General features: G+C 48.6%; 1 protein-coding gene across 1 annotated transcript in view; it reads right to left on the reverse strand.

The window, feature by feature from the left end:
- Window positions 1-2,341, reverse strand: part of LOC109828356 — an 8,296-nt gene extending 5,955 nt beyond the window's left edge. Inside the window, exon 1 of the mRNA XM_020395374.1 lies at window positions 2,230-2,341. Coding sequence (XP_020250963.1) covers window positions 2,230-2,341 — 112 coding nt within the window. The remainder of the gene's footprint in view (window positions 1-2,229) is intronic.
- Between the last annotated feature and the right edge of the window lie 7,926 nt (window positions 2,342-10,267).

A 10,267-nucleotide genomic window follows, 5' to 3' on the forward strand; every position in this document is an offset into this window, starting at 1 on the left:
GGGGGTGTCTCGGCCTTGGCCGAGACACCCCATGGGGGGTGTCTCGGCCATGGCCGAGACACCCCAAGGGGTGTCTCGGTTTTGGAGCCGAGACACCCCCCTAGGGGGTGTCCTCAACCAGCCCCCTACCCCTCTCCTTTTCCTATAAATAGGCCCCTAGGGCCTCCATTCTCTTGGCCTTGGTTTTGGGAGAGAAATTTCAGATCTAGAGCTTTAGCCTTTGAGATCTGAAATTCCAGAGAGGAGCGGCGAAGCCCTGCCGGAGGAAGGAGTCGGGGTTTTCTAAGAGAGCGGCGAAGCCCTGCCGGATTGAGGAGTAAGGATTTCTTCATCAGCCCTTCATTCACCCCCCTTCTTTTCCCTTAGTGTTGCCCTTAGCGGTGATACAAAGGAGAGCTAGTGCCTCGTTTTAGCCGAGACATAAGCTTTACACCTCTGAGATCTCACGCGGATCGACGGGGTTCTGTTTCTATATCCCTTCGCGGATAGACGAAACTCTGCCGGATTATACCGGAAAAGAGATCTTGAAGAGTCGGCGGTCCACGGATATCAACATCCCCGTCACAGGCCAACAACCCACGCAAGCGAGACCGCACCAAACCGGGACCTCGTGTTTATTTTCGTTTAAGTTGTAATATCTTTTGTTTTCATTTTATTCTGTTGTAACGCTTGAAGTTGTAACAGATCTCAAAAAGAGAATATCAATGAAAACAGCGACTTTTACCGAAAACAAGCTGGCGACCACAGTGGGAGCCAACGATCTCGCCCCCGAGATCGTCGTGACGCAACCGGCCTTCAAGATCCGGGTGAATGAAGAGGTCGAATACGAGTTCGACCAGAAGAAGTTCGAAGAATACCTCTCCTCTTCCTCCTCCAGATCTGCCTCCCCGAACCGGCGCAAGAAGACATCCGCTTCCAAGAACGTTCGTGGGACTTCCAACTCAAAGAACCAAGAGCCCTCCGCTGCCTTTGCACCACGCAACGTCCCCATGTTGCTCAGCATGGTCAAGACAGCAAATCCAGCTCTCCCATCAACCTCAAAGGCGATGGATGATGCAACTCCGATTCTGTCCAAAAGGGCACTCCAAAGGCGTCGTCAACGCCTTGCTCAACAACTCGCCAAGGCCAGGGAGTCAAAAGATGGAGTGCGCTATGCAGAGGACTTGAAGTCAAGGCAGCGACAAGAGCAACGGCAAGCAATCAACCTCCCCTCCAAAACAGAAGCGAGTGAGTGGATCCGTGTCAAGAGGAACCGCTCCACGCTCGAGGAGCGAATCAAGAAGCGCCGTGCTTTACTTGCGCATGCCCGACTCCTCCTAAAGAAGGCGGAAGAAATGCAGCAAGAAACGGCGGTCAAAGCGCCGACCACAAGCAAACGGGTGTGGGTTCCCAAATCGAAACCAACACTTCCAGCAAAGAAGGGTGAAACCATCGCCCAAAGCTCCTCCAAATCAGGTCATGTTTCTACTATCCCGGCACCTTCAACGGCGCCAAGTAAGAAAGGGGATCATTCAAGATCCCAGGTTCCTTTGACAGGTCACCTCGGTCCCTTACCGGCGAATCGAGGTAGAGTACCCGTCAAAGAACGACTGGGACCATTGAAAGGTCCCCAAGTTTCAAATCAGACTGGGGGTCGATTTAATCCCCCCAATAAAGAAAACAAAGGGAAAGCCCCTATCACCGACCGCATCGGATTGCGAGTCGAATTAAAAGAGCCCGTTCAGTTCATACGCTCACAAAAGCGTAAGATTGAACGGGCCACTCTTGATAAAACTAACCAAGTGTTGCATTCCCAAGGGGAAGCACACTCATCTGAAGATGAGAGTGTTATACTAAGGGACACCCACCAACACTCTGTAGGGTGCTCCAGCTATCAAGCTGATGAGTTGTACTACAGAGCTGGGGGTGTGGGTAAATCTCGAAAGAGATATGTGCAGGATATGAAGTCCCAATGCCCGTGTGCAAGTATCATCAAGACGGTGCTGTCGGAATGCCGCTGCAACAGTCCCCCAAGAAGAATCTCGGTGTTCGAGAGACTCTCCAAGCCGAGGCATTTCCACAAGAAGAAATTGCTCCGCCAAAAAGACGAGTATTCAAGAGTGTCGGTCAACATGACCGGCCGAGGGGAATCAACACCACACTTCAGCATAGAACAGCTCGCTGAGGTATCCCGGTGTATAGCACGGATGCGGCCCGGAACCAGCGGCCGGAAGGGCTACCAAAGAGTACCAAAGGGCCTCTCTCTGGAAGAAGAAGAATCAGATGCTGATTCAGATACCTGCTCCGCCGTCGCATCAGATGACACGGCTTCAAGTGCGGGCCAGCCGTACGAATCACTCATGATCAGTGCCGAACAAATGAACAAAATGCTTGAAGACGCCCTAACTCGGCAGAAAGAAGCTTTCAAATTCGAGATGGAAATGACCCTACAGCGGATGAGGGAGATGCACGATCAGCAACTCGCAGCTTTGACAACTCATCAAGAGGAGCCCACTCGACCCAATCATCAGAACCAAGAAGAGAATGAACGGGAAGGGAATAATGTCATTATTCCTCCTGTCAACAACGACAACGGAAGTGGTCCGGTAGATGATAATGCCAAAGAAGACCACATTACCTCTCCCCAAAACCACTCGAAAATAGAAACGAGTGAAGACAAAAAGATGAAAGACTTGGAGAGCAAAATCAATGCATTGATGAATGCTCAAGAGGTAAAAAGGTCAGGTATACCGTGTCCATATCCGAGGGAGTGGGAATCCATTCCATATCCGGCAAAGTTTAATCTCATTAACTTTACGCCGTTTGATGGAAAGGGTTCCCCTACCCAACATTTAATCTACTTCAAGTCTCATTTAGGAATTATTTCCGGAAATGAGCCCCTCATGGTGCGGTCATTCGTCGGCACTCTTCGCGGAGCTGCCTTCGACTGGTACCGCCGTCTCAAGCCCGGAAGTATCAACGGCTGGGATGACATGGAGGACATGTTCTTGACCAATTTCTTTGATGATGACACCGAGGTTTCGATCGGCACGCTGTTCGATGAAAAACAGAAGAATGGCGAGACGGTTGAAAACTTCGTGAAGAGATTCCGGAACAAAGCTATGAATTGCAGGGACCCGGTCAGCGAGGAATTCATCCTCGAAACTTGCCACAACAATTTAACATTGGACATCCTTGAAGCCATGGGAACGGCACCGCCAACGACCTGGAAAGACTTGAAGGTGAGAGGGGAAAGAGCCGAGCGACTCCTCAAAAGGAAGAAGGCTGAAAGGGGCCAAATACCAAACAGTGTCCCACAACAGAAGAACTTTACCCCTAGGGGTAAGGGGAAAACACAAGCAAATGCTGTAGATGCGAATCAAGTGTTTGAGGTGCAAGCACAGCCGCAACAGCCACAGCAGCAACAGAGGGCGCCTCAACAATCGAGATGGCAACAACAGCCCCAAAGGCAAAAGGCCGCGGAGCCGAGGTTCCCAAAGACCTACTCGTTCAAGGAGGATGAAATCCCGGGTATCTTCAAATACCTCGTTCAGAACAACAAGATCAAGTTGCCACCGATTCAGGATCAAGAAGATGCCAAGAGGGTCAACGATCCGAAATACTGTGCATTCCACCGAGCGGTGCACCATCCCACCAAGGTATGCTACGCTCTCAAAGATAAGATTCAGGCCCTAATCGATGTTGGGGTTATCACCATGAAGCAGCCCAAAGAGAAGAAAGTGGGTGCAAACATGGTATCCATTAGTTTCGGGACTGTTCCCTCGAGTTGGTTCCAACACGAGCCGGTGATCAATGCAGCAGTGAAGACGGTGAATGATGATCCTCACCAACAGCGCCAGAAAGGGCTCGTGCCACACACAACCCCAAATGGTGAGATTCTGTGGGTTCATCCGGACTTGATCACAGATGAGCAATGGACCGGATCATCATCAAAAAGAAAGTCAAAAGGAAAAGGGAAATCTTGTTATGGAGCTTCTGCCATTCCAGGAGAAGAGGACGACAAAATCCCAACCTTTCCACTGTCTGAAGACGAACAGGAGGTCTTTGCAACCCGAAGCGGGAACGAGTATCACTACAAGTACCCAGACGCTTCCGAGCAATTGGGCACCAAAACCCCTCCTTCCAAAACGTTGGCAGAATTAGGAATCTCAGCAATTCCCCCAACACCCGCATCTGCGGAGAAAGTCCAGCAAAAGGAGAAGGGGAAAGAGCCTCCGCGGCAAGAAGCCCAGAACCCGAGGCAGTCTCGATTCAATCATCCGATTGGTAGAGACAAACCGGGAAATACGAGCTCACCGCCTCATTTCGACATCATGGCGCAGTTGGCCAACATCCCAGCTCGCATAACTCTATACGAGCTGTTGCGCCTTTCAAAGGACACAAGGAAAGCGCTGCAAGAAGCCTTAAGTGACTCTGAAGCTTTTCTGACTCGGATCAAGCCATCTCCAGAAGGACCAGAGCCGTCAGTTCAACAATGCAACCTGGCGGCGCAACACTTTCCCTGCATCTCCTTCACTAAAGAAGATATGCAGACGAAGAATTCAAAGCATGACCGACCGTTGTACTTTACCGGTCACATTGGCTCCAGCGTTGTCAACCGGATCCAAGTCGATCCGGGTTCCGCTGTTAGCATCATGCCATTCCGATTGATGCATCATCTCGGAATCCCGACTAGCAAATTAGCATCCACTGGCACTACGATTTATGGATTCAACACCAGCGGGTCTAGGCCCTTGGGGAAGATCCGAGTCAAGTGCCAGATTGGGGATTTGAGGTCGGAGGTCACTTGTTATGTGATTGACGCGGAAACATCCTATAACTTACTGTTGGGTCGACCTTGGATCCACGGTAACCTTATAGTCCCGTCAACTCTACATCAGTGTCTCAAATATGTAGACACAAACAATGAAGTCAAGACGGTGGTCGCGGATAAGCAACCGTTTAAGGGATTGGAGAATTACTTCACCGATTCCCTTTTATACGGCGCTGAATCCGATACTGAACCATCGGCCCAAGGAACGGACAGCGGAGATGAAGCTGATACCGAACCAGGGCTTGATTATGATGGTGGTTTTGTTCTTAATGACATTGTACCCATTGTAATCAATCTTGACGATGATGAATCATCGGAGAATAGTTGTAACTGGCAACTTGCCGAAGAACTATCAATAAACGATGATTTAGAGTATTTGATGTGTCTGGATGACGTCACTAAAGAGCTTTGTGATAATCCTGACCTACATATGCCTCTTCAGTCATTTTGTCTGACGAAAAAGCAGGTACAAGATCCATGCGGAGCGACGCTTGTCATCCCCGCGGGAAAATGGAGTGGAAAAGAAGTCGTCTACGGCAAAGGAAAAGAAGATCCGACACCCGATCACTTCTTAGAGGAAGAAGAAGACGAAGATAAACCTGCTCCTCATCTATTCAGATATGACGCAAAAGCGCGCGATATGATGGAAAAGTATGGGTATGACTTCACACTCGGAGAAGGTCTTTTCTTTGGTCGAGGCCCACGAGTTCCACCTCGAATGGCCTATGTACCGAAGGGAAAACCCGACGATTATTATCGCTATAAAAGAGGTCTCGGCTACGTCTCCTCGTCCGACGACGAATGTTGCTGGCAAATCATTGATCAGATCGCTAACAAGGCTAGAAACGGGTACTCTTCCGACTCTTCGGCTGGGGGTTCCGACACTAGCCTTGGCGAGACGTTCAAAAGGTTGATGTCAAATATGGTCACGGTCGATCCTACCGCAATAGAGGAAGACGACCAGATGCCAACATGGGAAGATCCTTGGGTTCACCACCTAAACATGCAGTATGGTGATAGGTTCGAGCAAAGAGAGCCTCCTACCGAAGATCAAGTACTCCAGGTGAATATGGGAACTGAGGAAAATCCTAAACCGATATTCATTAGCGATAGTCTTCTACCCGATGAGAAAGAAGAGTTAATCTCTCTTATCAAGGAGTACATTGACGTGTTCGCCTGGAATTATGAAGACATGCCAGGACTCGACCCGAACGTAGCAGTACATCGTCTCAATATCAAGATGGATGCCAAACCAGTCAAACAACAACAAAGACGGTTTCGTCCGCAAATGATGGAGGCGATCGAATCCGAGGTCAAGAAGCTTATTGACTCGGGCTTCGTTCGAGAGGAGCAACATCCAGAATGGCTAGCCAATATTGTCCCAGTCCTTAAGAAGAACGGGAAAGTCAGGATTTGTATCGACTTTCGGGATCTCAACACTGCTTGCCCAAAAGATGATTTTCCCCTCCCCATCACGGATGTCATCATCGACAATACGTGTGGGTTCGAGAGGATGTCTTTCATGGATGGTTTCTCTGGTTATAACCAGATAAAGATGCATCCGGATGATGAAAAGCACACCGCATTCAGAACGCCCCTCGGTGTCTTCTGTTACACAGTTATGCCCTTCGGCTTAAAGAACGCAGGTGCTACATATCAACGAGCTATGTCAAAGATCTTTCAGGATCATCTCCGAAAGACTGTTGAATGCTACGTAGATGATCTGGTCGTGAAAAGTCGTGATAAAAAGGATCACATCAAAGACTTAAAGACCATGTTCGACTTAATGCGAGCCCATCAGTTGAAGATGAATCCTACCAAGTCTTTCCTCGGAATGTCGAGTGGAAAATTCCTGGGATTCGTCGTCACCACCAAAGGTATCCACATCGATCCTGATAAGGTAAAGGCGATCAATGAATTACAACCTCCGAGAAACCTCAGGGAGCTCAGAGGATTGCAGGGGCGATTGGCTTATATCCGTCGGTTCATTTCGAACCTCTCAGGAAAATGCCAACCATTCTCCAAGCTCGCAAAGAAGGGCGTATCATTTGTATGGGATGAAGCTTGTCAGAAAGCATTCGAGAGCATTAAAGAATATCTCTCAAAACCTCCCGTACTCGTTGCACCGAAATCGGGCAAACCGTTCTTGATTTATGTCAAGGCGACGAGCCACTCATTAAGTGCATTGCTTGCACAAGATGACGATAACGGTCACGAGCAGGCAGTGTATTACTTGAGCCGAACCATGGTGGGCGCCGAGTCTCGATATCCTATGATTGAGAGGGAATGCCTCGCCTTGGTGTTCGCCATTCAGAAGATGCGGCATTATTTGGTCGGGCAGACCATTTACGTCATCTCTAAAGTTAATCCGGTTCGAGTATTCATGACTCAACCCGCTTCCATGAGCTGGCGGTTAGCAAAATGGGCCTTACTCTTGTCCCAATACGACTTGCATTTCAAGCAACAGAAGTCGGTCAAAGGACAGGCCATATGCGATCTCCTCGCAGCTAATCCAACTACGGATCCTGCCGAGATATATGACGATCTACCCGATGAGGCCCACGAAGTCAACGCAACTTCTCACCAACAAATATGGCGCTTATACTTCGATGGCGCTTCGCGAGCAACTAATGTTGCAAGTGCTCCTGGAAGTTCTAAAATCTCCTCCGGAGTTGGAGTAGTCTTAGTTTCCCCAGGAAAACATGTGATGCCTCGCGCCTACTCGCTAACCGAGCCATGCTCGAATAATGTAGCAGAGTATAACGCACTGATCATAGGACTCAACTTCGCTAAGGAGCTGGGGGTGGAGTATCTCGAGGCCTTCGGCGATTCTCAACTAATAGTCAAGCAAGTCCAAGGAGAATATGAAGTCCGAAGTCAGGATTTAATTCCATACCATAAGATGGCAGTGGAGATAGCGGAATCATTTGAAGGATTCTTCATCGAACATATTCCACGGCTACAGAATACCTATGCAGATGCGTTGGCCGCATTGGCCGTGTCACTAGCGCAGCCTCCCGAAACAGAGCAGTTTGTTACGGTAAGAACTCACCAACTCCTAGTGCCGCTTTACAGTGAAGATGCCGAGGAAGAAGAAGTTCAAGAGGTACACGCTACTCAAATCGAGTTCGAACCACGAGATTGGCGTTTCCCCATCATCGACTACGTCCTGCATGGAATCTTGCCAGAAGATGTGAAGGAAAGAGAGTCAATCCGGCGAAGAGCACCCAGATTCTACTACAATACAGAGAATCGAACGCTATACCGCAGGGGGTACGATGGGTTGCTATTGCGTTGCCTATCAACCAAAGAAGCTGAAGAGGTCCTTAGGGAAGCGCACGAAGGAGAGTGTGGCGCACACCAACCTGGTCCTAAGCTTTATGACCGCATCAGAAGAATGGGGTATTTCTGGCCTTCCATGATGAGTGATGCGATTGCGTATGCCCGAAAGTGTGATGCATGTCAAGTGCACGGGAATTATGTACACCAACCTCCGGAGCATCTGCATCCTTCGGTTACGTCATGGCCGTTCGAAACTTGGGGAATGGACATCGTTGGCCTGATAAATCCTCCATCAGTCAAGGGCGACCGGTTCATCTTGGCAATTACCGATTACTTCTCCAAATGGGCCGAAGCAATTCCACTCAGAGAAGTTAAGACGAGCAACGTCATTGGATTCATCAAGCACCACATCATCTATAGGTATGGTGTTCCAAGACGAATCATACATGACAACGGTCCTCAGTTTGTCAGCAACGCCTTCATAAGGTTCTGCGAAAAGTTTAAAATTCAGGACATCTCGTCGACGGCTTATAATCCTACAGCGAATGGATTAGCTGAAGCCTTCAACAAGACTATCATCAAACTCTTGTCAAAGATCGTGAAAACTAACAAACGAGACTGGAATGACAAGCTTGGCGCAGCTCTATGGGCCTATCGGACCACGGTGCGCACACCAACGGGAGCGACCCCGTATTCACTGGTATACGGATGTGAAGCTGTTCTTCCATTGGAGATCCAAATACCATCTCTTCGGATCGCTCTTTCAACCCAGATGTCGACCGAAGAACAACATCAGAAACGCCTCGAAGAACTCGAGAGGCTTGATGAAGAGCGCCTGGAAGCTCAACAACACATTGAGTTTTACCAAGGACGGCCTATGATCCTTAACTCCAAGAAGAAGGGTAAATTTGAACCCAAATGGGAGGGACCATTCGTAGTGGAGACAGTCTACTCGAGTGGCGCCTATCGCCTCGTCACCAAAGACGGCGACCGGCTCATGATGCCGATAAACGTCTCAAATCTCCCGATTGGTCAAACCTTCCTACAGTTAGGACCACAGCCAAACTATTTGCTACCATTGACGGGAAGTTCCTGGAGGATATTACGCTAATATTCTTAAGGATAACCCGGTCGGACAACAAAATCAAACCCAGTTCCAAGAGAGAAGCTGGGGGTGGATAATCCAATGCATCGGGAAGTTCCCGGAAGAATACCACATGGGTATTCTTAGGGATAACCCGGTCGTTGTGGAATCGACGAATAAGGAATCTACATTCGAACTCTGAAGGTCAGAATGTCTCTTCTTATTCTCGACAAAATTCTCTAACTCTTATGAGTTCCTTTTGTGAGATGAGATCTAATCCTCTGATAGGTTAATCTTTCCTCACCAAACCATCCGCTGATCAAATCAAACGACAGTGGACCCACCGACATTTCCATCTGCCAGTCATTGGCGTTTCTCAGACTCAACGTGTTAGGTCAGAATCACCTAGCACTAAAGTCTCCCTTTGAGTGATAATACGAGTTGGCACTCTCTCTGCTACCCGTATTCCACTTTCTTTGCTTTCTGGTCAAACCTATAAAAGTTATTTGGTCAAACCTTCCTACAGTTAGGACCAAAGCCAAAATCCCCTCTCGATTCCTCCAATGAACGAGAGGTCCACTTTCAAATCGAGTGATCAAACCTTCCGACAGTTAGGGTCATCTCAAACTCCAGTTTGGTCAAACCTTCCTACAGTTAGGACCAAAGCCAAAATCTCCTCTCGATTCCTTCCATGAACGAGAGGTCCACTTGAAACAGTCAAACCTATAAAAGTTAGGATTGTTTCCGATCTCGCTTAGTCAAGCCTACTCATAGTCAAGACTAAAGTCGAGTCACTCCTTCTCGATAAACGAGGTCTTCTCCTCAATGAATGAGGGGTTCTTTGGGTTCAGATGACCAATCCTATAAAAGGTAGTGTCACTCGAATCTTTCCGATTCTCGGAGTGGAGATCCCACTCTTAGTTTCATCCTGCAGGATTCTGGGGGTGGAGATCCCACCTCGAGTTTCCTTTCCGCCTGAAGATAGATATAAAATTTTTCCTCTTCAGCAACGGGAGATTGAATATAAAATTCTTCCTCTCTCGTTTCTTTTCCACCGGGAGATAGAATATAAAATTCTTCCTCTCCTC

This window comes from Asparagus officinalis, unplaced genomic scaffold (genome assembly GCF_001876935.1).
Source record: "Asparagus officinalis unplaced genomic scaffold, Aspof.V1 AsparagusV1_Un1137, whole genome shotgun sequence".
NCBI classification, from domain to species: Eukaryota; Viridiplantae; Streptophyta; class Magnoliopsida; order Asparagales; family Asparagaceae; genus Asparagus; species Asparagus officinalis.